Source organism: Trifolium pratense, linkage group LG1, assembly GCF_020283565.1.
Source record: "Trifolium pratense cultivar HEN17-A07 linkage group LG1, ARS_RC_1.1, whole genome shotgun sequence".
In the NCBI taxonomy this organism is placed as follows: Eukaryota; Viridiplantae; Streptophyta; class Magnoliopsida; order Fabales; family Fabaceae; genus Trifolium; species Trifolium pratense.
The window spans coordinates 43024376-43050784 of NC_060059.1; the positions used below are offsets into that span (position 1 = coordinate 43024376).

Consider the following 26409-nt stretch of genomic DNA (forward strand, 5'->3'; position numbering starts at 1 on the left):
GATCAATTTGGCATTCAGCCCTAACTCTCACAAGAAGAAAGGCTCCCGATGCACCATATGCAGCTTCATTATGGGCCTTGACCAATTTGTACAAGCTGTACCTCCTTTTAGTGTTATTTGCACCTACTAGTTCAAGTAAATTGACCATTATTACAAAAAAAAAAAAAAACTAAATATTTAAAATAAATTGTTAAGCAAATAAAATGGTAAAATAAAATATTTATTCCTCCAAAATGAGCTCTTCAACAACTTGAAGGATTTGGAGTTTGGTTCTTCTTGGTTTAGATTTGAGGGCAATAATTGGATTTTGTAATTGACCACGTACACCATTTTCATTTTCATTTTCATCATTAGACCCGAGACCCATTATGTTTTAAAAGTGGTTCAATTCATAACTACATTAAATTGTTCAGTTTAAAACATGATTCAATTCAATTTAGTTCAATTATCATAATTATTTAGACAACCTTATTTGGACGGAAAACACACGGAAGATCCACTCACGTTTTATTAAAATAAATGTGTAAAAACACACGTTAAATAATAATTTAAAAGTAAAATATTTACGATAGTGTTGTTGCAATGCAAAGTGAGAGAAGTGTTTTCACACTTTGAGAAACAAGAACTCTGAATAATAATTAATAGTATTAATAGCCTTAGAAAAGCGTCGCAGTCGAGGCCGTTGAGGACTTGTACCCTTTCAATTTCAAATAGCTGGACAATGCTAACAGGTTATGTGATTCTAAAGTGACCGTTGGTGCAATCTTTAAAGTGTGACATGTGAGTCGCTTTGCAATTTGATATATATGATTTATTGGATATATATCAACCATGAAAGCACCACTTTGAATAAACTGCAGAGAACGTGATTCACACAACACAATAATATCAACTACTCCAATCCAATCCAACATAGTCAGTCATGGAGGAACATCAACCATAACATTTTATAACCAATTTGTGATTTTATAAACATATGTCGAGCTGTTAATATAAAATGTTGAGACTTTCACTCGTGTAATAATATGACACTCTTAATCCACTTCTCACCGTATTAGGAACGGCACTTGAGTGGCGCAGCAGCAATATGACATTATGACCTCATACTCAAACAATTTTTTTTGATAAATTCTGATATTGTCTTAAAATTTAAATTGATCTAATTTAACTCTTATGAAATTGACTCCAAAAATAAAAATTATTTATCCTTGTAAACTCATGTAATTAAGGTCATATCTTATTGGATGAGTGGATCTCTTACACAAAATTTAATAGACTGTCATTATTGTCCATTTTGAATACTCCCTCCGTCCTAAATTATAAGGGAAAAAATTTCATTTTTTGTCCCAAATTATAAGAGAAAAACTATTTTAAAGAATGTTTTTTTTTTTACTTAATCTCATAAAATTAAACAAAAACCAATACAAATTGTTTTTACATCTTCCCATGCAACTTATTCCAAGGAAAATCCACAAAAACATATTTCAAATTATCATGTTTTACTTTTTCTTAATAAGTGTGATTTTTGTTTTTTCCCTTCTAATTTGAGACGGAGAGAGTATGCCAATAGATTAAGAAGAAAAGTGTCTTATGTTGAGCAACATACTAGTACGAATTAAAGAGATCTAGTAACGTAAAATTTATTTGTTTTTAAAATTACTTGTGTAGTTGGTGTTAAGATTCATTATGCAAGTGTGAAATTTCTAACTATTAGACTATTTGATAAAAAAAAAATTCATAACGTGTGATTCAATTGTGCAAGTGCACGCGGAGCAACAAAAAAGAAAAGAAAAGAAAAGAAAATAGAGAGAAGATTATATGAATATATTATTATATAAATAATAAAAAGCGCCGGAGGGAGTAGTTACTAATAGCTAACAATCGATTATCAATTAATGAGGTATGGTATGAAACACACTCTTATAAAATTTGTTTCTTAGACTCTATTTGAATTGATGAAATATAATGAGAATAAACTGCGTAAAATAAAGTGGAGTGGAATGAAATAGAAAGAAATGTAGCAACATGAAATAGATATTTCATTTCATTGTTTGAATATTTTAGAATGGAGAGGAACAAATTTTGTACTCCATCACTTATCTCTCAAATTGGAGAGGAACTTAATTGAAGGTAAATAGCAGTATGACTGTTTGTATTTTAGTAATACTGAATCCATTTTTTTTTTGTTAGTTAACCCATTGACTAGAATTCCACTTTTCGAAGGTGAATATACAAGTGAAGTGTATGAGTTTTGAACTCCGACTCCTGCATATAAAATACGATATCTCTACCAACTAACTTAAACTCACAAAGACATATTGAATCCCATATATTCAGAGCTTTGAGATTTTTTACGCGTCAACCTCCCCAAGATCTATGCATTTATTAAAGTCATTTATAAATGATCTCTTGTTGTATTTTTTTGTTTACCATGGAGATGGGGAACGAATTCATGACTTTTAACATACTATTTAAACCGTTCACCACTAGACCAAACTTAGTGACATTGATCTCTAGTTGTATGATAGATTGAGAGAAAATAGTAGAAAGTAATAAGGTTTGTTATTAAAGAACTCTTGAAGCTAATTTTTTATAACGGTTTTGTATCTCTGTAAAACCTCGTTGATAATGGATTAGTCCACGAGTGAAGAGACGTATGCCAATTTAATTTGGGCTGAACGAAATAAACAATTTTGGTATTTTGTTCATTTTTTGCTTTATTTATCTTTGCTCTTTGGATTTATTGTGCGACTTTGCTTTACACATATTTGCTCAGCTGTTTATTGAAAAATGGTATCGAGAGACTCAAGTGATCAATGAGAGTTAATCAACAACAAATCATTAAAAAGAATCTAAATTCGACTTTTAATCAAAATAATATTTAGCTATACTTCACTTATCTCTTAATCAAACTTCAAATTACTTGAACGCCCCTCTCATGTGGTTCTGTCACTTATCTCTCCATGTAAAAATCAAATGATTAAGACTAAAAAACGCCCCTCCCATGTGGTTCTGTCTCTTAATTAATACTAGTATACTGGTTTTAGCAAGTTTTGAAAAACAGAGTCAATGTTTGTTCATGGCTAGAACAAAAAGGGCAAATTTAATTTTTTGAAAAAGATGGAAACAAGATATTGTCTGTTCTTTCAAGGAGCATCGGGGTTGTCTCATTCTTTCCACTTGTATAAATCCATTTTACCGTAATCAAAACATTGATGATTGAACATAGGTAATTTCTTCGAAAGAATCTAAATCAATTCATAATAAGAACAATTCATCGTCAGATTTTACTAACCTCACAGCTGAACTCAGAATTATCGAAATCCTTCCCCTAACAACAAAAAATTTAATACTAAATCCATTTGATCGTGTGGGTCCTTTTACCAAACCCAATTGGGTTACGTGAAAGTTGCACTCACTCCGTGTTTAGGTATAGTTGCCATACCCCATTAAATGCATGCACATGCAACCCAATCTATTCATACTAAAATTTTGTAAAGCACTCACTGCACCGTGTGATCTCTCAAACCACAAATAAATATTTCATTTATCTCGAAATAAAAGACTTAATTTGACGACTGCATGTACGTCAATGTACAATTTTAATCGCTAATATCTTGCGTTTGATCTGTTAAAAATAGGGAACTGGACTGAACAATTTTTGTTTTACTCTGTTTGATTTGAAACTGATCATGAGACAAATTATGTAGCAAGGGATATGACAAAAACAAAATTTTTTGTTCGTCACTAAACCACATGATAACTTTTTGTCCACAGTACAACAAGAAAAAATACAAAAATATCCATTTTATTTTCGAATATAAAAATATTATCGCCCTATGTCTCTCCGGTATAATTTTGTCCTGTCCTGTATTATCTTGTTCTGTCATGTACTGTTATATCCAATTCTTGTTGTTTTACAAATCAAACGCATGTCTATAATTAGTAAAAATTATAAAAACTTAATATTTTAAAAATAATCATCAAAATAAATTAAACAAAATCTTATATGCTAATATTTACATCTATATATTATTAAAAAAATAGGTCAAAACAAAATAAATAAATAGTACATTTTAGTCAAAATAACTCTTATAAAAAGTGACGGACAAAATAGTAGCTTAGTAGGCTTCAATTTTTTGTCTTTACTATTTATTACTACTATTTTCATTATCTTCTTCCATGTTTGCAGAGGAAGGATAAATTTGTACCAACATAAACTATAGTAGTGTACAATTATTTAAGGTTTCTATATGATGTTCCGTACTTATAGTTCTTTTTCCACTTCAATTTGCACTATACTTGTCCGTTTGACAATATTGTTAATTTTTGTTTTGTGCAAAACAAAAGCGGTTACGAAACTGCCACCAAATGTTTCAATTCCAGCAGTGTTTGTATTTGGAGATTCAATCATGGATACGGGAAACAACAACGACATGGTAACACCATCTCAGTGTAATTACCCTCCATATGGCAAAGATTTTCAAGGAGGAATTCCAACCGGAAGATTTAGCAACGGAAAGGTTCCATCAGATCTTATAGGTAATATTCTTTCTGTCTTTATAACTTAAGATTAAATATATAGTTCAATCCATTATGTATAATATTATATATGTTATTGTTAATACAATTTTATTTTATTTTCATTTTAAATTGTACTATGTATCTGCCAGTTGAAGAATTAGGCATTAAAGAGTATCTGCCAGCATATTTGGATCCAAATCTTCAGCCTAGTGAATTGCCTACAGGAGTCAACTTTGCATCCGGTGGTGCAGGATATGATGCTTTGACATCAAAATTAGGGGTACATATATATATATATATTTTTAGGACCAAATTAGAGATACCTTATTATAGATTAGATTAAGGACCAAATTAAAAGTTTATTACATATATTTACCAACAAGTTTTATTACCATCCTAACTCTGTTTCCTCTGTTTTTTTTTTAATGTAATAAGCAGGTAGCTATATCTATGTCTGGGCAGCTAGACTTATTCAAAGATTACATTGTGAAGCTTAAAGGAGTTGTTGGTGAAGATAGAGCAAACTTCATCATAGGCAATGGTCTATTTCTTGTGGTATTAGGAAGCAATGATATTTCTAACACATACTACTTGTCCCGTTTGAGACAAGTGCAATATGATTTCCCTACATACTCTGACCTTTTAGTCAACTCTGCTTATAATTTCTACCAGGTATTATTATTAGGCTAAATTGCATTTTTTATCTCCTGAGTATTTTTGGCCCCTTAACTTTAACTCATTTTGCAATAGTCAACACACACGTCACAAGTGACTCACATGCAGGTCCTTAACATACTAACATGACATGTGAGTCAAAAATTACAAGTTTGTGAAAATTAAAGAGCAAAAAATGCAGTTTAGCCGATTATTTTCTATACGATGATGCTAATGGTTATTTAAATGTTACCTTAGACATATAATTTATTTATATTTTCTTGTTTGTACAATTGAAAGGAAATGTATGAACTAGGTGCAAGGAGGATTGGAGTATTTAATGCACCACCAATGGGGTGTGTGCCATTTCAGAGAACAATGGCAGGGGGGATAGAAAGAAAATGTGTACAAGAGTACAATGATGCAGCTGTGTTCTTTAACAACAAGTTGTCAATAGGGATTGATTCTTTTAAGCAGAATTTTCCAAGTAGCAGGATTGCTTACATGGATGTTTACAACCCTCTACTTGATATCATTGTAAACAACCAAAAATATGGTAATTTCAAATTTTACTCTATATGTTTATATTAGTATTTACCATTTAACATCTAACATAACTCAATTTACCTTCAATTCAACAAAATCAGCTTTGTATAATCAAATCATAGAGCCAAATATATGCTTAGAGCGGTCTAGATATCACTTTTCATTATATTAATTGGTCCCATTATAAAAAAAAATATATAAAATCTTTGTATTTTCTTTTCAAAAAAATAAACTCTTTAATGCTTTTCTTAACTGATTGAGATTTTATTAACCTTTGTAATAATTTTTTTTTGTGAAATTGTAGGCTATAAAGTTGGAGACAGAGGGTGTTGTGGCACAGGCAAAATAGAAGTTACTTATTTGTGCAACCATTTGGATTCTATTTGTCCCAACGATTTGGATTATGTGTTTTGGGACAGTTTTCATCCTACTGAATCTGTTTACCGAAAACTTGTTACCCCTATTCTACACAAATACATGGACACATTTATTTAGGTACAAACAACATTATTTATTTTTATGGGGGGATCATTATTTATTATTTTGTGCAATTATAAGGGTACGTTTGATTTGCTAATAAATAAGGGACAAGACAGAACAACTTATGTTGTACTGTGTTTGATTTTAAATCTGTTCCTGATACTGGACAAATTGGAGTTAAGGGACAGAACAAAAACTGAAATTTTGTTTTGTCTTCCACATAATCACGAGACAACTTTTTGTCCTCTACACAAGTTGACTAAAATACCAAAATAACCTTTTATCCAGGAAACATCGTACAATACAAAATTTGTTCAATAACTTGCACGTTTATCATGTGCTGTTCTATCTTGTACTGTATCGTTCTGTCAAATATTTATATTTTACAAATACTGACTAGTAGCAAATTTGTACCCAAAAAATATCTTAGCAAATTAATGCTGCATTGATTAGTTTATCTAAGAACTTTATTATTATTAATATTATTTATTATTTATTAGTATAGTTGATTTGTCTATAGTGTAATAAGTACATGTGAAGCTTGTCTCCCTGAGTTAGTTAGGACCTTGTCCATTTTATTTATTCATTTTCTCTCTCCATTTCTAAAAGACTGTTTTCAATTTCATTTTAAGAAAATTAAATGATTCAACAACATATTTTTTTGGTTATAAAGAGAAAAGAAAAGTAAAAAACAAAGGGATTAATCGCTAATAAAAACTACTTCCCAAGCATCCACACGAAGAGAACTGGACAGTTGAGGAGGAGGTTCTTCGAGTACCATACACGGAGTTCTCTAACACAAAAGTTAAACACTAACGTAAATCTAAAAAATTGATTTGGACCTTTTGAACCAATGGTGCAAAATTTAAAATATAAAATATACTATATAAACAGGGCCGTTTTGGGCCAGGGCAAGTAGGGCCCGAGTCCAGGCCTCTAATTTTTGGGGGCCTCAATATTTTTTTTCAGGCCCAACATATAAACAGTAGTTAAGTAATTTTTCCGCTAAATTTTATCACAAAATGAAGAGTGCTCCGATGATTGGTGATTGAGATGTTTTGAGTTCAGTACTAAGGGATCGTTCGTTGGTTCAACTCCCACTCATGGTACCATTTTTTTTAATTTTAATCCATTTAAAAAATGAACATTTCAATGTCTTTTCTATAAATAAAATTACTCATGACATTTTCTTTATGTTAGTTACACGGATAAATGATTACTTTTTATATTTGGCTTCGGCTCTCTTTTGTGTCAATAAATAAATGATGTTTTGCGAACTGAGCTCGTCTTGCGGTCAGTTTCGTTATTAATAAAATTTAGCCGTTTAAAAAAATTAAAAAAATAAATGATATTTTTTTTTTATTAAGGGTTCATTTTTATTATTTGTTCCGGGTCTCCAAAATCTCGAAGCCGGCCCTGTATATAAAAATATATGTGCATTTTCTTTTAAGTGTGTAGGGGATTCAGTTGAACTCTCATTATAGTGTGGTTCCACCACTGTGTCACATTCTCTTTGTATTCCTTGAATCTTTTACCATGTCTTTACTGTGTTAAATGAAAGTTGCACCGACTAAGGGTGTGTTTGGCCCAACTTTTTTATGATTTAAAAGTTACTTTAAAAGTAAAGTTAAAAATAAGAACTTGAAAAAAAATGTTAAAGTTGTTTGGAAGTTGTTATTTATTTTCAACTTAATTGATACACTTAAGTGGTAATTTGTTTGCATATTATTTTATAAATGTGTTGATTTTAGCGATATATTTTTTTTCGTCTTTAAAAATAAGGTGATTTTTTTTTTTAATTTTAGTACATAAAAAAATAGAATTTTTTTGTGTATTAAAATTTTTTGTTTCATTTTTATTTCTAATGTACAAAACGAACAATTTTGAGAGGTTGAGAACATTACAGTATGTGTTATTACTAATCTAAATTTGTTATATTTTTATGGATCAAAAATTTTTAATCCTTAATTTTATTAAAATTATCATAGAAAAATTAAAAATTAAATAAATCTATCATATAAAAGATTATATTAAATTATGGAGTCAAATAAAACAAAGAAAGAAAGTTAACGAGATGAAACAAAAAGAAATAAATGGAAATACAGTATAATACTTAGGTAAAATATTCAATACTATGAAAATAAAAAACATAGTCTGATTAATTAAGTTAAAAATAATAAAGAGAAAACGTGTACTATATATGTTGCACCCAGCAAGTTTCGAAGGTTGGTCACCCCATGTTAAGTTCCGAAAAAGTCATGTTAAAGTTGATATTTCTGACTTATCTTGAAGTTAGTTTTTACTCATAAAAAATAAGTGTCTTTTAATTTTAAGAGCTTTAATAAAATAGTGTTTGACCCTACTTTTACTTTAAAGATAAGATAAGTCAAAATTAAGTCAGGCCAAACACAGTCTTCAGGTTGGTAGGAACCTATTTAATGCATGCACATGAAATGCAATCAATTCATACAATCATTCTAGAAATTAATGATTACTCATAATTCCTACCTATTTAATGCATGCACATGAAATGATGAAATGCAATCAATTCATACAATCATTCTAAACCCCCGCAAAACAATAAAAATAGGTAAAAAAATTGCTTTGAAACTGCCACCAAATGCTTCAATTCCAGCAGTGTTTGTGTTTGGAGATTCAATTATGTATACGGGAAATAATAACAACATGACAACACCATCTAGGTGCCATTTCCCTCCATTTGACAACATTACTCGTGTCAAATAAAGAAACAACATTATTTCCTCCGTTCCTTCTTAAGTGTCATTTTTGACTGTATATATGTTAATGTACAACGTTGATCGCTGATATCTTTAATTATCTATTATAAAAAGATGAAAATTTTATATTTTGAAAATATTCGTCGAGACAAATTAAACAATATCTTATTTACTAAATTTGGTTTTATATATTAATTAAAATTTATGATCAAAGTAGATTATTTGAATACTGCACGATGGTAAAAAACAATACTTATAAAGGAACACGAAAGGACGGAGTATTTATTATTTGGGGGATCATTATTTTTATTATTTTGTGCAATTATAAGTTTACAACTTAAATACTCTTAGCAAATTTGTACCCAAAAAAAAAATCTTGGCAAATTAATGCTGCTTTGGTTATTAGGATTATTTTTTGGTTAAGCTTTGATTAGTTTATCTAAAAATTTATTACTAGCTATTAAAAAAAACTTTATTATTAGTAAAGTTCATTTGTATAAATATGTGAGAGCAATATCACATATGAATTAACTTTTGGGATTGAGATCAAAGCATATTTAACATGGTATCAGAGTCAGGTTAATTAACGATTGCAATGTGGCCATTTGACCCAGGACCACACTAGACATGAGGGTGAGTGTTGAATATGTAGTACTGTTGTCGGAGTTTGATTGAAAATTTATATTATATAGATCATCCATAAAAAAATTAAAAATTATTTGATATGTTATTAAAACTCATAAAAATTAATGGTATTTAATAAAAATTCATAAACCGTTAATTTTGACGGGTCTCAATAACATATAAAATGATTTTCAATTTTTTCAAAAAAAATGATAGATGATCTATATGATATAAACTTTCAATTCAACGATTAATTTTGTAAAACTCATATTCGTTATAATGGAATCGGTGACTTGTGCAACATGCATTGCCAAAAAGGCTTCTTCCGAGCCAAACTGTCTGACACACACAAGAAGATGATTCAACTGCAATAAACTCTACTTTAGTTGTGGATGAAGTACAGCTGATTTCTTGAGATTAAAATACCAAAATACCCATCCCACATTTAGTAAATACATTGTAGTCAATTTGTTCAATGCCGATACTTTTTTCCGATTTTTTTTATGGGTCATGTTAACATGTGCATAAAAGGCACATGTTAAGGTTCTAAATATAAAAAATTGCATTTATTGTTAAAAAAAAAATTTAATGCTTAAGAAGTTAAATACACATATTTTAATATATTATTTCTATTTTTGCTTCCTTAACATGTGTCTTTGGTGCACATGTTAACATTTTCCTTTTTTTATAAGAGACCGTTAACTTTTTAGATTAATTGAATAATTAATGTATCTATCTATAATATATAATATCAAATATATTAGTTATTCGATTAATCTAAAAAGTAAAATGTGTTTTAAAAAAGAACCGAAAAAAGTATAACTAAAAAGATAAAATTAATTTTCAAAACATTGGAATAGTTGTTCACATTCTTTCCAGCCAGCCAGGGATAAATCCAGAGTAGGTCCCCTTTACCAACCCAATTGTGGTTACATGAAATGTTGCACTCACTAAGTGTTCAAGTTGGCAGAACCTATTAAATGCATGCACATGCAATGCAATCGTACATACATTATAGAAATTAATAATAGTCTTAAGGGTTAGAACAAAAATTAAGATTATACAAATAGTATTCAAAATCAAAATCCGAAAGCCAAACCAAATTAGTTGAGTTTTGTTCAATTCGATTCAGTTTTTGATCTAAACCAAACTGGATCGGTTAAATCTCAATTTAATTTGCTGGTATAATTGATTTTTTATGATCCGCTTACACTCCTACTCACTATACGTACTACTCCGTCCCAAAATATAAGCAAAAATGAGTCAAAGAAACTTGATGTATTTGGTTAAAGATTTGGACCAAATACATTCACTTTTGTTGACCAACTTTTACTTATATTTTGGGACGGAGGGAGTACACTTTAGCTAATTAGCACTATTGTTATGATCTCAAACACAAAGAGGCTTCAAATTTTTGTTCTTTGCTAATTATTACTATCGTACTTTATATAAGGGGAAAGACAAACTAACCAAAAATATATAGAACCTTTTAAGATTTCTATATATTGTTCTCTTAATGATGAAGTTCCCAACTTATTCTTTTTCCACTTCAATTTGCACTGCACTTCTCTTCCGTTTGACTATATTATGTTTAGCTGTTTTCTGTTGGATTTTTTATTAATTTATTTTAAAGTTATTTTATTATTATTATTATTATTATTGTTATTATTATATTGATGGGTGATGAACGTTATTATTTGCTTAGTCAATTAGCAGTTTCTTTTTTATTGTGGCAGTAATACTCAATCAATCTTAATAAATATTTTAATTATGGTTTTGCCTTGGGAGAAAGATTAAGCAATGATATATTGCATATACAAGGAAGACTGATCAGTATATATATATAAGGGTGAACGAGAGAGAGTAAGAAGAGAGGAAATGAAGTGACACTAGTAAAATATATAATAATACTAAGTTCCCACGAGCATCCAAAAAGTAGTTCTATGAGACCTTGCTAATTCACGTGCAGTGCTAGCAAGAAGTGACTGTTGTATCCTGGAGGGTATTAGCTATGAGACCAACTGCACCGGGTAACTTACCTGTGGTGGCGAAATACTCTTAAGCCCAGTGCATTGCACGCCTCAGTCAATAATGCGATAAGTTCTTTTTATTCCATATTTTTATTTTATTATGTATCATATATATTTGTACCAATGTTTCTTTGATTTATATTAATGAAATAATTCTATGTCATATTTTTCCAACAATCTTAAGAGTATTTATTTTTTAATTGGCATAGAATTATTATTACTATTATTATTATAAAGTATGTTACTAATTTTATTTTGAGATTTGTTTATAGGGCTGCTAATGAAAAATGATTGGTGCAATCAGTAGTGGAGAAATTTTATTATGTTCTGTTTTGCCTTTATATTCGATTGGTGATACAATAATAAATTTTGGTCTTGATAGATACCTGTAATAAGAATATTGTGGGAATTAGGAGTTCCAGTATATGCTTGTCTACATGGTGCTTAAAAGGTTTTGAGAATAGTCATCCCCATCAGTGTCATGTTGCGTTGATTTTTATCACTAGTTAAAATTGAAATTGTGGGCAATATATCTGGAGTTTGGTTAACCTGATGCTACGGGAAAATGGTGAATAAGTTTCTGAAAGTTGTATCTTCATATATATATTTTATCCAGGTTCTATCTATTCTACCTTATTTAATTCTCTTTATTTAAGGATGATTTATTTGTGTTAGTTACAAACCATGTCCATATGTTTGAGTGCCTTATTTGTACATATGCTATGAATCGGTGGATATGAGTACTTAATTTTTTGTGGAAATGATATGTTCAAATTGTGAACTTGTTTTGAATATGCTTAGTGATATAGTAATTTTATGAATTTCAAGCTGTTACTCGTTTTGCTTTGTTCGGTGCTTATAAAATTGTGTATTGACTTGAAGTAATTTTTTTTTTTTTTTTTATGCCGAATTTCTGTGTCATTTGTTTTCAATATGACACGTTATTATTATTTTTTATCAATATGCAACTGTCAAAATAAGGGGGGGTTTATATTGAGTTTATTATCATGTTAACATATTTAGAGTTTCTAGTATTTTATATTTTGAAATTGGCTTTTGTGAATTCAAGATGATATATGTATGTGCACTTGTTTAATCTGTGTGAAAGTGTGTGGGTTATACAACTCATAATAAGAATTTTATCATGACATGTTTAATATAATAATTTATGTGTGAAAATATATCTATTTGGAAAATTTTAGTTTAATGTGAAATATTACTTAATTGTGTTCTCTATTGTTAGTAAATTGAGAAGTATATGGATGCATGTATTTTATTTGTAATAAAGTGTAATGTTTGGATCAATATAAATTGATGGAAAAATATAAATAAAAGTTTGTGTAATTCTTTACGCTCGTGTCTGAGTTTTCATTGTGCTTGTTTGTGTATTTCAATATTATTTGCCCTCAATAGTTTTATTGATTTAATTGTGCAAAATTGATAATAGATTTAAGGTTGAAATTTTATTGAGTAGAAATTAAATTGATGTTCACTTGAATTTGTGTGAAATATATTTTGATATGGGGGCATATTTATATTTGAGAATTAAAGTTAATGTGTGTTAAAATTTTATTTATCATGAAAGATTATTTTTGCCTAATATCTATTGTGTGCACTAATGATAATTTGAGTGATGCAGTAAGTTTGCAACTGAAGCATAGCAATATTGAAAATTTGGCAACATTGAGTCTCTCCCTATTCAAAGAAAAGACAGCTGCATCTGTTATGCATTGAAAAATCATTTGGCGTATTTGAGCCCAAGATTTTAATATTTGAGAGATATTATGAAATATAGAAAAATATATATATTGTGGAGTATCCATTGTATTAGAATAATACAATGATGATTAATAAAACTTTCAATAAGAAAATAAATATTTGCGTGGATTAATTTTTCCAATGTGGGGGTTTGTCGCTTGGAATTTTTTCAAGTAGACTTGGATAAATAATTTGTTTGGAAATTTAATTCTACCAAATGTGGGGGTGTTGTCACTTGAAAATCTTCAAGTAGACCTGTACCAATAAATCTAAATATAGATTTAATTTCTCTCTTAGTGGAGATGTTGTTGCTTAGAATTTATCTAAGTAAGCCTATGATAATAAATCATAGATGTACATTTGAAAATAAATGATGAAATATTGATTAAGAGACGTCTTAGTCAATGTATTGTGATTTTGTGAAACAACGCGTTGTTGAGTGATATATATATATATATATATATAAAGGATCCTGTGATAATCCCACTGACCAAGAAACTAGTGGATGATATATACATCGAGGGGGATGGATTTATGTCCAATACAAAAATTGAGAGTGATGGTAACCCAACATAGATTGTGAAAATTCGCAAGGCTATGTTCATATGGGTAAGAACAAGTCACTTATCAATTTGAGAAGACACTATCCAATTTCTATTTTAGTTCATCCCTATGGTGTAGTATGGTGTAGGATAGTGTATACTACAGCGATGGAGGTTGAGTTTTTCTCTTAATGAATCTATAGCTCATGAATGAGTGGTGTGCTTGACTGTGGTGTACACTTGATAGATTCACCTATATGAGTGTTGAGGTGAGGCCGCTTCTATGAAAGCTTGGGCAGACTTTCTAGAGACACTCATGAAATCCAGGAATAGGTGCAAGGCCAAAATGCACCACACCGCGTTGAACAACTTTGGACGAAAGATCAATGTGAGTGATGAAGTCACTGTTTCACATACGGAATGAGGTTCATAGAGGTTATAATCTCACCGACATTCTAGTGGATCAAATTTCATTTGCTCTATGTGCTAGTTCATAGTCCAAAAGACACTAGTGCTTATGCGTTGATTTTTCACGCTCTTGGGAACATTTTAAAAACTAAAACTTTAAAATAAATTGTGGGGGATTGTTGGATTTTTTATTAATTTATTTTAAAGTTATTTTATTATTATTATTATTATTATTGTTATTATTATATTGATGGGTGATGAACGTTATTATTTGCTTAGTCAATTAGCAGTTTCTTTTTTATTGTGGCAGTAATACTCAATCAATCTTAATAAATATTTTAATTATGGTTTTGCCTTGGGAGAAAGATTAAGCAATGATATATTGCATATACAAGGAAGACTGATCAGTATATATATATAAGGGTGAACGAGAGAGAGTAAGAAGAGAGGAAATGAAGTGACACTAGTAAAATATATAATAATACTAAGTTCCCACGAGCATCCAAAAAGTAGTTCTATGAGACCTTGCTAATTCACGTGCAGTGCTAGCAAGAAGTGACTGTTGTATCCTGGAGGGTATTAGCTATGAGACCAACTGCACCGGGTAACTTACCTGTGGTGGCGAAATACTCTTAAGCCCAGTGCATTGCACGCCTCAGTCAATAATGCGATAAGTTCTTTTTATTCCATATTTTTATTTTATTATGTATCATATATATTTGTACCAATGTTTCTTTGATTTATATTAATGAAATAATTCTATGTCATATTTTTCCAACATTTTCTACCAAACAAAAGCTGCTTTGAAACTGCCACCAAATGCTTCAATTCCAGCAGTGATTGTGTTTGGAGATTCCATCATGGATACGGGAAATAATAACAACATGACAACACCCTCTAGGTGCAATTTCCCTCCATATGGCAAAGATTTTCAAGGAGGAATTCCAACCGGGAGATTTAGCAACGGAAAGGTTCCATCAGATCTTATAGGTACGTTATATTTTTTGCAATAAAATACATGCATGTAACACCTAGCTTCATGACAAAATATAAGTAACAAAAAGTACATGTAGTTCATCCAATTATTATTGAACCTATAACTTAAAACTAAATAGTTCAATCCAAGATTTGTATGTTAATTGAATTGATTTTGTTTTCATTTTAAATTGTACTATCAGTTGAAGAATTGAGCATTAAAGAGTATTTGGCAGCATATTTGGATCCAAATCTCCATCCTAGTGATTTGGTCACGGGCGTTAACTTTGCATCCGGTGGTGCAGGATATGATCCTTTGACATCAAAATTAGAGGTACATACATATGTTTAAGAACAAACTATTATTTATTATAGCCTTATACTTCATGGACCTAGTTATCCAAGATTTTCATCCAAAAAGTGATGGAAAGAACAATAAAACAAGAAGTTTGATTTTTAGTATTTGATGAATGATTCCTTTCTAACTCTGTTTGCTCTGTTTATTTATAATGTAATAAGCAGGCAGCTATATCTATGTCTGGGCAGCTAGACTTATTCAAAGATTACATTGTGAGGCTTAAAGGAGTTGTTGGTGAAGATAGAACAAACTTGATCTTAGCCAATAGTGTTTTTTTTGTGCTATTAGGAAGCAATGATATTTCTAACACATACTACTTAACTCATTTGAGACAAGTGCACTATGATTTTCCTACATACTCTGACCTTTTAGTCAACTCAGCTTATAATTTTTACAAGGTAAAATATGGTGCTAAATGGTTAATTATTTAAATGTTATATATATATCTTTGACAACTTAATTTTTTTATTTGATAATTATTTTTTCTTTTCTATACAATTGAAAGGAAATATATGAACTAGGTGCAAGGAGGATTGGAGTATTCAATGTGCCACCAATTGGGTGTGTGCCTTTTCAAAGAACAATAGCTGGTGGAATAACAAGAAAATGTGTTCAATTGTACAATGACGCAGTTGTGCTCTTTAACAACAAATTATCAATGGGGATTGATTCCTTTAAGCAGGACTTCCCAAGTAGCAAGATTGTTTACATGGATATTTACAGCCCTATACTTGATATCATTCTAAACTATCAAAAATATGGTAATTGCAAATTCCACTTTGTGTGCTGATATAGTAATTAGGCTAAATTGAACTATAAAATATGTTAATTATTTGTTGCCAACTTGTAGGATATAAAATTGGAGACAGGGGGTGTTGTGGCACAGGCAAAATAGAAGTTACTTATTTGTGCAACCATTTGGATCCAATTTGTTCCAACGATTTGGATTATGTTTTCTGGGATAGTTTTCATCCTACTGAAAGCACTTACAAAAAACTTGTTGCTCCTATTCTACAGAAATACATGCACAAGTTGCTGTGAACGAATAATTATTTAGGTATAAAAGCATTATATGTTGTGTAATATTTATAAATTTAAAGAGTTAAATAAGTTTTATTAATTGATAATAATAGCTAAATCTGGATATGGATATGCTGCAGTAATAAATGCACGCAGTTACACGCTGTAATCGATCTAGGCCATTGATTTATCATCGGACGGTTTATATTACATATACATTAAAATAATCCTGACCATTGATTGACATTCAACGGCTGCTGCTGTAACTGCGTCAACGCAGTTACAGCAGGAAATCTGCTTCCGCTAAATCTCTCTGTTGTACGGATTAAGCGTAAGTAGCTATCAATCTTTTGTAAACTCTTGCTCAGACGATTTTATACAATCTTGTTTTTATATATAGATATAGATGTTTTATGAGATTGAGATTCTTAATGATATAGTTAAGTCGTTTAAGTTTTTTAGGTAATAAATATGTCATTAAGTTTTTAAAATGTTGCACCATTATTCTTCCAATCCGGTTATCCTACGTTTACAGAAACGCTGATGTGGTCGCCAATTCTGATGTTAACTATGATGAATTTGAGACTCAATCTGATGTGAAGCATGAGGCCCAGAAAGTCGAGGCCCAATTGGAAGAGAGGATAAATGGAAGAAGAGTTACGGTGTAACGAGTTAGAAATTTAAAGGACCGATTTGTTACATAAAAAACTTAAAGAACATATTTGTTACCTAAAAAGTTTTACTTAACTATTACAAATGCGAAATTTAAAGGACTCCTTAATACATTTGACTTTAATACATTTGACTTTTTTTATAATAGATAATTAAAGATTTTAGTGGTCAAAAGTGACAATTAAAAAGAAATTAATGGAGTATCATATATTGGTAAAAAATCTGCAAAATGATTTAAAACCTAAGCTTATAAAATGTTTTACATAAATATTCAATGATATCTCAACGCATATCAGATATTCTAGAAAGTGATTGGTGGATGAACAGTGAATGTAAAAAAGTTGTACACATTCATTAAAATTTACTAAGTAATAAGTATAGGTAGTTTGATGAATTGCAAAATAGAGTTCTATTATATAATTTCTTGTTATTGTTGTTTTTTATACAAAGGTGAGAAGTACTTGCCAAATCTACAATTTTTGCTTCTATATATATGTTACATGGAATTTTGTATGAAGCTCTCTTCTTCTCATACTTTTTTTACTTTAATTTACACTATACTTCTCCACTTGATAATGTTTTTAGTTTTTCTATAGTAGATGCATAAATAAAGGTAAAATACTATCATATATATCTTGTTTTAAAACTTTTTTTTAAGAAATAATTTGCTCAAATTAGATTTACATGTATATATTTTAATTCTCAATTTATATGTTTTATAAATATGTAGCGGTGTCGTTGTCTTATACTTTTTATCAAGGTTGTCAGAACCGGACCGGTCATCGAACCGGCGAGTTCACCGGTTCAAGGTTCAATTGGTCGGACCGGGTTCAATCGGGGTCGAACCGTTTTTAATTAAATATATATTTTAATTAATATATAAATAAATATATATGAATAATTGCTCAATATTTCATAATTTCACACATTAAAAAGATAAAATATCACAAGTCAAAATAAAATAAAATTTATAATTCAAACCAAATGAAAAATAGATGAAAAACAAAAATCTTTCCTATTCCTACAACGTCTTTGTTTTGTTTCAGATTTTTTTTTTAAAAAAATAAAATTAAAACGACGTCGTTTTGCCCTATTTTTTTATTAAAAAAAAAACTGCAAAACCGCTTGAACCGCCCGGCCGGTTCGTCGGTTCAACCCGGTCCGACCCCGGTTCACGCGTTTTTTTGCCGGTCGGTTTCCTATTCGTTTTTTGCTCAAAACCGAACCGTTTTCTTGACCGGTTCACGGTCCGACCGGCCGGTTCAGTCCAGTTTTGATAACCTTACTTTTTATATTAGCGGTGTCGCGGTGTCCATGTCCGTATTGTGTCACGGTGTCCGTGTCGAATTCCGTGCTTTTATAAGGTTATAAAGTTAATCTCTTATGCTGTACCGACATTTCATGAACTTTGTCCCTTGATTCGAACTTTATGTGTGCAGGGTTTACCAATGGAGATAAAGGGTGTTGTGGTACGGGGCAAAGTAGAGGTTGGATTTTTATGCAACCGTTTTGAATCCACATGTTCCAACGATTCAAATTATGTGTTTTGGGACAGTTTTCACCCTACTGAAGCCACTTACAAAAGCCTTGTAACTCCTCTACTACAAAAATCTATAAGCCAATTTGTATGATTAATTAATATGACAATATCAAGAAATACTTTGTTTTTTTTTTAAGATACTCATTCATTATAGTTGTATACAATTTTTAAGAAGAAATAAAAAAAATCACTTCTAAAGATACTAGAAGTTTTTTTTTTTTTTAAGACAAAGAATACTTTTTTTTTTTGAAACAGAAGACAGAGAATACTTAAAGACAAAGTTGTTTTTGGGTTGGAAATAATTTTAAACATTGCTCCATAGTAATACTCATCCAATTAGAATTCTCAAGTCCCCATTCTTTTTTTCTTCTTTCTTTACATGTGAAAATAATATTAATGATGCTAATAAATAAATAATAATAATACTTTTTTTGGTCGAGTAGTCTAGTGCACCTTTAAAGGCGAATAGATTCCAACTGAGCTAAGATAATAATAATAATAATAATAATAATAATAATAATAATACTTAAGTAGCAATAGGTTTTAATTTAATTATTGGATTGAATAATTTTTTTTAGTTCATATAAATATTTTAAATTTTATTTTTAGTTATTATAAAAAATTTCAGCAAATTTTAATCCTGCAAATAAAGTTTGAGATATTTACAATGTTAACAAATTATTTATTTAACCTTAAATTATATGTAATTAGAACATTAGTATATTTTAATATAAAAATCAAATCTTTATCATTATAGAGTTTAGCTCAGTTGATAAGGATATCACATATATTATGTAGAGTCGGAGTTCTAATCCTAAACACTCCAATTTTTTTTTGAACTAACCCTAAACACTCCATTTATTTGTGAAATTTTTAATCACTAGACTAGAGGACAAAAAAAAAAAATCAGATCTTTATCACTTAATGCAAAATTTTAAAAAGGAAATATAAAATTGTCGTTGATTTACCCTAATTAGTAATAATGTAGATTTTATTTCCTAAACTATTAATTAATCCTAAAATTTTGGGCATTCGGCCATCTTTGGTATCCAAAAAAAAAAATTACTCCTAAAATTTTCACTTTTTTTTTGTTTGTTGATAGTCTTAAATTTTTTACTATAAATATAAGTTAAGGGGAAAAAATGGAGAAAAAAGGGGAAAAGGAAAAGAGACAGAAAAAGGTCGCAAACTTGGTACGTCAATTTTGTTTAAATTGTGTTATTATTAGTTTCACCTCATAGAACATGATATGTTTTTATTTTAATGAAAGCTCCTTTTTGAAAATTTTGTTTGTTTTCTCTATGATATTGTTGACATGATTTTTGTTGAGAATGATAAATAGAAATTGAGTAACGACACGACACGACACGAAAGATGTTAGTATTTTATTTTCAGAACCATTCTTGTAGTTCAGTTTTTTCTGTTTGTCCAAAAGAATAAAGAAAAACAATTCTGCAGCACAAGGTTGAAGATTCGGCCGAGGTAAGGTTTTGACCCACAAGGCCCACCTTGACAAAATAAATAACTTCTACAACCCAAAAGTAAATTTTATAGTGGCAAGAAATTCATCCTTGACGTGAGTAAGTTGAGCTAATATGTTTTGTCCTTTAACTAATGAAGTTACCCTGACCGGCTGACCCACACATATTTGTCTCGTCAACTCGAACCCTCTGTTGTCAATAGCGCCCGCTATTGCTGCCTCAAATTTGGAGGCAACCGATTCAGTAAAAGGCGTTGTGGGCCATCCCAAGTGTTGCAGGCCATATTTCTGTGAAGCGGGCGCGATAGCAAGTTGCGCGTCTAGCACAAAAAACAATACGACAATTTTGCCCTTAAATTAGCGTATTGTGCATCTAGCACAAAAAACAAAATGACAATTTTGCCCTTAAATTTTAAAGATAATTGTGGAATTTCGTTATTCACCTGTTACGTCTCTTCTCTCTCTATTCCATCACTGTTTTTGTGTTTTTGAGAGTACGAACTAGAACTACCTTCCTCTCTTGGCACCACCGACCGATCCTCTCCTCTCATCACCAGCATCGATCTTCTCCTCTCTTCTCATCACGGTTTGTGTCTTTCCCGGTTTGTGATTTTGGGGTTGTCCGCGCCGTGCCGATTTTCCGCTTTGACAACATAGTTCGATAATAATTATAAAATATTATTTGTGCGTCAATAGATTAGAAGACTATGAGTCATGTGAGTTTAGTTGAGTTTAACTCGGTTAATAGAAACATTGCATTATATATGCAGGTGGTCGGGATTCGAACTCCGATATTCTCATTTATCTAGCTTTAAGGGGTTGAATTTCTAGCCAGTCAGTTATTAAATTAGAAAGACTATGATTTTCTTTTTGTGCAAGGTTGGTTCAAATAAGTGCTATTTTTCGTGCATAATCTTGTTTATGTCTAATATTTTAAATTAAAACAGACCATTTTTATATTTTTTATACACCCTAAAAAGTTGAACTATTACATGTTGCACAATCAGCCACTAATCCACTAATCCTATATTTATTTATTAATATAATATAATGGATTGATTGATACTTAAAAAGAAAAACAAATCATCAACTTCTTTTTATATTAAAAATCATCAAATTTAACCATTGGTTATATTTTTTTTTTCATGTTATATACAATGATATTTATTTTTATGTGTTTTTTTTTAATATCATTTACAATTTAAATAGATGGTGATTTTTTTAAAAAAAATTATGTTATTTATTTATTTATCAGAGGCTAATTTTAAATATTTAACCGGTCTCTAAATAGTCGAGATCGGCCGTGATACCTAGCAGTGTTACCAAGGGTGTAGGCTGTGCATACATGCCTGTAGAAACATATTTGTTAAGTTACAATTTTCTTGCTTCCATTTGATCATGTGTGCATTCACTTTTTGAATAATTATGCTTACTTTGCTATGTTATGAATACATGATTGTATATTTTTTTTGTTCATAGAAAATGGGTCGTGGAAGAATATCTATGAAACTCGTTCAAAAGGAGAAATCAAGACAGAAAACATTTTTAACCAGAAAGAATGGTTTAATGAAAAAAGTGAAAGAATTGTCTACTCTTTGTGATGTTGATGTTTGTGTGATTCTCTATGCTCCCAACTTTCAAGGGCAGGGATTTGTAGAACCTGAAACATGGCCCAAAGACCCATCAGAGGTACAAAGCGTTCTCCAAAAGTACTACAATACAACAAATGATAGGCGTCTTAGGATCTATGATATTCAAGAATATTTCAAGGGAAAGATGAAAAAAGTTGAATCTGAGATTTTCAATGTGCACAAAAAGATGCTAAAGGTCATGTATCCAACATGGAATGAATCTTTCAACTCTTTTGGAGAGGAACAATTGAGGTTATTTGCTAGCATGTTGGATTCAAAACTTGATGCTTGCAATCAAAGGATGAATATGCTAAAAGGAGATCATAATGGTAAAGCAATAACTGAATCACACAAGGTTGATAAATTACCTAATAGTAATACTCCTTATTTAACCTCAAATCCAAGTAGCTACTTCAATCTCATGCAAAACAACTTCTCCATTATTAGTGATAAAAATCCCTTTGAATTTTGGCCACTTGAATTGGGGCAGATGAGCTCTCAACCTTCTTCGATGTTTTCCAGTGCACAAGGTTCCTATCAAGTGCAGTCTTATCCTTACAATCATGTTGATGCTAATTGGGCTCATCAAGTTGATGCTAATGTTACCTATGATCCGAAAATCGATACAAAAATGAAGGATGGAGCCGAAAACGCTGAAAACTTATCATCATCATACTATTACAATGGAAATACACCAGCAATGCAATCATATCATCATAATGCTATGCAAACTCTTCCTTTTGATCAGAATCTTCCAAACCTAATGGATTTCAACTTTAATGGATTTTATGATATAGATGGAAAGGAGTAGTCGATACAATATACTATACATTTGGTTTTCTAGACTTCATTATCATTATTTTATTGGTTTTTAAGTGGAACATGTAACTTGGCAAATTGCTTATTATGTTTTTTTTTTTTTGACTAAAAATTGATTGCTATGTTATTACATGGAAATTTGTTTGTTGTTATTTGTTTTATAACCATTGCTCTAAATTTGACATCTAATTGTTACACTACATGTATGAATTGATGTAATAGTAATATACTATTGATGAAGGATTATGATTCTCCTTGTTTGTGCCACAGAACAAATATTGACTCGTGTAATTTTTTATTTTTTGTTACTCTTACAAATACATATGCTCCATTATGAAGAAATAAATGATAGGGAAATGGTGGTTTATTATGTTTTTTTGAGATTCTAATTTCAATATTTATTTATTTATTTAGCAACAAAATAAAATTAGTGTAGAAAATAGAAACGGTTAGGATTAATCCTAGCTACTATCAATCTTTTGTTGTAATTCATAGAAGGGAGAAGGAAAATTATCTAGCTAGTAATGTGTATATACAGCTAGCAGTGTGCTTGATTTTTCAATATGAAAATAAAGCTAATTTCACTTATTTGCAGCAAAGAACAATTTAGATTAAACGCCATTCAACAAAAAAAAAAAAGAAAAGATTAAACCATTTTTTCTCTCTCGTTTTTAATTTTTGGTCAAGATATTTTCTCTGTTTCAAATCTTCTTTTAGGAAGTTTTGCTTTTTAGATGAACTAGGTATACTCATTTTCTTAGAAACTTATTGTTCCTCACATACTAACTTAAGGTGCATTTCCTTATTATTGAGACTAACTTTTAGGACCCAATTAAAGAATAAAGGCCAAAATGAATAGGAGAGGCTCAAGGTTCGAAGAGAGAAGTATTGGGCCAACATGAACCAAATTCTAAGACATTACTATTAGCTTATGTAGGGCTGCACATCGGTCGGGTCATGCCGAAAATTGTCAAATTGAAAAAATTCGCAATCTTTTAATTTGGACCCAATTTTGATTGTCCATATATTCAGTTTGTTCAGATGCCGAGTCATAGGGGTTTCGATTATTAAAATATAAATTTTTAGAAACTCACATTCACTCGTATACAGCCGTTTATAATTGATTTTTCATAAGTTGACCTGAAACCTGATCCACAATTAACTTAATACTTTTATATATTAACAGTTATGTCTATTTTAAGTAAAATAGCATTAGCAGGACCGTGCTTAGACCTAAGCTGATGTTATGAGATATATAGTAATATCCCTATAATCATTTCCATCTACTTGTTCTTCTTTTGGCTTATAGGCCCCTTTTATATAAAATAAAAATAAAAAATATTTTATATTCACCCTCGAAGTTACTTCATTTAACTCTCCTGGCCCCAGTTTCTCACCTTCTCTAGTCTATGTCTTCAAGCCCCTTCATGAAGTAGATATATCTTAGATAGATCCATTATCAAAATGGTTCTGTTCTTTCGGACAAAGACAAGCTGAAAACAGCAAATATTGAACAATAGGGCACATGTATCTGCCTCTTTTCCCATAGTTGTGTGGTTGAATTCAACTTAATGGTAATTGTACAAATCTCTTAGTAAATGTATGTCGTTGTTTGCAGCACGCGGTATAGTACGTGATTAATGGACCCCAATCCCTCTATTCTATAGCTAGAGTTATAATAATCATCATAAAGGTGCAAAAGTAAAACCGCAAACCGAGCAAATCCAAACTGAAATCGCAAAAAACCGCATTTAGTTTTAACCGCACGGGTCATTTTTCTCCCAAACCGCACGGTTTGGTTTGGTTTGCGGTTTTCATTTAAGACAAATTGAGTCCATAAAACAATAGTCTGTCATAAACATATCATTCCGCATTGGTTTGGTTTGGTTCGGATGACTTTTTAAAAACCAACCGAACTAAATTGAGTCCATAAAACAATAGACTGTCATAAACATATCATTCCGCATTGGTTTGGTTTGGTTTGGATGACTTTTTAAAAACCAACCGAACCAAACCAAACCTCATGTATTTTTATCTCGCGGTTAGGAAGACTTTTATGCTCAAAATCGAACCAAACCGCGACCCCTAACCCCTAGTCCCACGCAATTATCATTCACTTAATTAAGATATTGAAATTAAGTAGTTAATGAACTCACGCTAGGATAAATTGTTTGGAATAACCCGAGAATTCGATTCATGATGGAAATAATTCTTGATGTGCTTTACTTATTGGGAGTCCCCTTCCTCTCGGTGGTTAAAAACAAAAAATTGATCACACTAGGAAAAATGCGCCCAATAGCAGCAGTTTTTTAGCGGAGGTTTATTTTAACCCCATTAAAAAATAACTATTGACAAAACAATTTGTTAACTTAGCGGAGGTTAACTATAACCCCTCGATAATTTTCCTTTTCTTTCATTTAGCCGACTCTCTTTTCAATCAAATTTTCAATTCCCTCAATTTTTTGTATCTTTTATTTCATTTTAAGAAAACCCTATTCTCTCTTTAGTTTGATTCCCGCATATCTCCACTATCACCTCACCGCCACCAACAGCACCACCTCCACTCTTAACAACCTCATCAACTACCTCATTCACTTTTCTTAATTATATATTTTTGTTCATTGTGATCTAGCGATCATTAAATTAATGAGACATAACATAAACCAAAAAATTGAACGAGGATTTAAATTGGTATACATATGCGAGATTTATCCAACAAATAAAAGGAAATAACCCAAGACTTGATCACTAGTCACTACACCAAATTGAAAGCGATAGAACTAAAGGTGTGTGTTAATTGAGTGGGCAGGTGTAAGATATCAGAACCCGTACAAGTCACATTCATAACCAACCATATATGAATTGCCACCTAATATTGTGATATTAATTTACTACTCCAACACTCTTCGTTATGCCTTTTATTTATTTCCCTGACCTACCCTCCTCAACTATCTTTAATTCATTCCGTCAAAAAAAAAAAAAAACAACTACCTTTTAAGTCAGACATGATGTATTTTACTTTTGTTGTTTGTCTTTTTGAGTATATGGATATAAATCTTCTCCGGTTTATTTGATAAAACTTGCATTTTTCTATCCAAAATTAATGGGGCGATTGCATCATAACTAACAAAATTGGTAGTGTCATTTGATTTATTTCAATAAAACTAAATAAGTCAGAGTTTCTTTTTACTAAGAATGGAAGGGTAAGTAAATGTTGAAATATATTAAGGGTGACAAAAGTTTCAACATTATGATATTGAATAATATATAAGCCAGAGAAATCATCATATGATGTCTTAAAATTTTATGTGATGCTGAAATTCACTTGTGATGTTAATGTTAAATAATATATAAGTGAGAGAAATCATCGTATGATGTCTTCAAATTTTATGCTGATCAACAACAATTATGTATGTGTTGGGGGTGTTCGGAAAAAAAACTTGAGATAAACAAAAGATCAATACTCCAAGACCACAAAAGAGAAAAATGTCACATCTCCGGTAAAAATATTAAGACATTAGACTCATAGATGATCTATCTTCTAATAAATTATTTTTATAAACTAAATGTGTTTATAATAATCCACATTTGTTTTCACAAGGCTCATGTA

The 26409-nt window shown here is 30.4% G+C and overlaps 3 protein-coding genes across 4 annotated transcripts; all 3 read left to right on the top strand.

The window, feature by feature from the left end:
* Positions 1 to 4093: 4093 nt before the first annotated feature.
* Positions 4094 to 6226, top strand: LOC123883608 (GDSL esterase/lipase EXL3-like). Its single transcript, XM_045932485.1, has 5 exons — positions 4094 to 4542; positions 4674 to 4804; positions 4963 to 5196; positions 5479 to 5734; positions 6029 to 6226. The coding sequence occupies exons 1-5, from the start codon at positions 4254 to 4256 to the stop codon at positions 6217 to 6219; spliced, it is 1101 nt and encodes a 366-aa protein (XP_045788441.1). The 5' UTR covers positions 4094 to 4253; the 3' UTR covers positions 6220 to 6226.
* Positions 6227 to 10926: 4700 nt separating this feature from the next.
* On the top strand, positions 10927 to 17065 carry LOC123891702 (GDSL esterase/lipase EXL3-like). Of its 2 annotated transcripts, none has more exons than XM_045941815.1 (7): positions 10927 to 11164; positions 15085 to 15294; positions 15483 to 15613; positions 15799 to 16035; positions 16143 to 16398; positions 16488 to 16774; positions 16965 to 17065. In XM_045941815.1, exons 1-6 carry the CDS (start codon positions 11083 to 11085, stop codon positions 16676 to 16678), a joined length of 1107 nt encoding a protein of 368 aa, XP_045797771.1. In that variant the 5' UTR covers positions 10927 to 11082; the 3' UTR covers positions 16679 to 16774; positions 16965 to 17065. The 2 variants fall into 2 exon arrangements, with proteins under 2 accessions (XP_045797771.1, XP_045798250.1); XM_045942294.1 differs by having other exon boundaries at positions 15802 to 16035.
* A 4766-nt stretch (positions 17066 to 21831) lies between these two features.
* Positions 21832 to 22791, top strand: LOC123894530 (agamous-like MADS-box protein AGL12). Its single transcript, XM_045944555.1, has one exon. It carries the CDS (start codon positions 21832 to 21834, stop codon positions 22789 to 22791), a length of 960 nt encoding a protein of 319 aa, XP_045800511.1.
* The last annotated feature ends 3618 nt before the right edge of the window (positions 22792 to 26409 follow it).

What these genes read in the sequence shown, in the direction of transcription:
- LOC123891702 (XM_045941815.1), top strand. Translation starts at nt 11,083, where the DNA reads ATGATGAAGTTCCCAACTTATTCTTTTTCCACTTCAATTTGCACTGCA. An exon ending in GACTATATTATGTTTAGCTG is followed by an intron (nt 11,165 to 15,084) that starts TTTTCTGTTGGA and finishes ATTTTTCCAACA; the next exon opens with TTTTCTACCAAACAAAAGCT. An exon ending in GGTTCCATCAGATCTTATAG is followed by an intron (nt 15,295 to 15,482) that starts GTACGTTATATT and finishes TTGTACTATCAG; the next exon opens with TTGAAGAATTGAGCATTAAA.
- LOC123883608 (XM_045932485.1), top strand. Translation starts at nt 4,254, where the DNA reads ATGATGTTCCGTACTTATAGTTCTTTTTCCACTTCAATTTGCACTATA. An exon ending in GGTTCCATCAGATCTTATAG is followed by an intron (nt 4,543 to 4,673) that starts GTAATATTCTTT and finishes TGTATCTGCCAG; the next exon opens with TTGAAGAATTAGGCATTAAA. An exon ending in CTTTGACATCAAAATTAGGG is followed by an intron (nt 4,805 to 4,962) that starts GTACATATATAT and finishes TGTAATAAGCAG; the next exon opens with GTAGCTATATCTATGTCTGG.
- LOC123894530 (XM_045944555.1), top strand. Translation starts at nt 21,832, where the DNA reads ATGGGTCGTGGAAGAATATCTATGAAACTCGTTCAAAAGGAGAAATCA.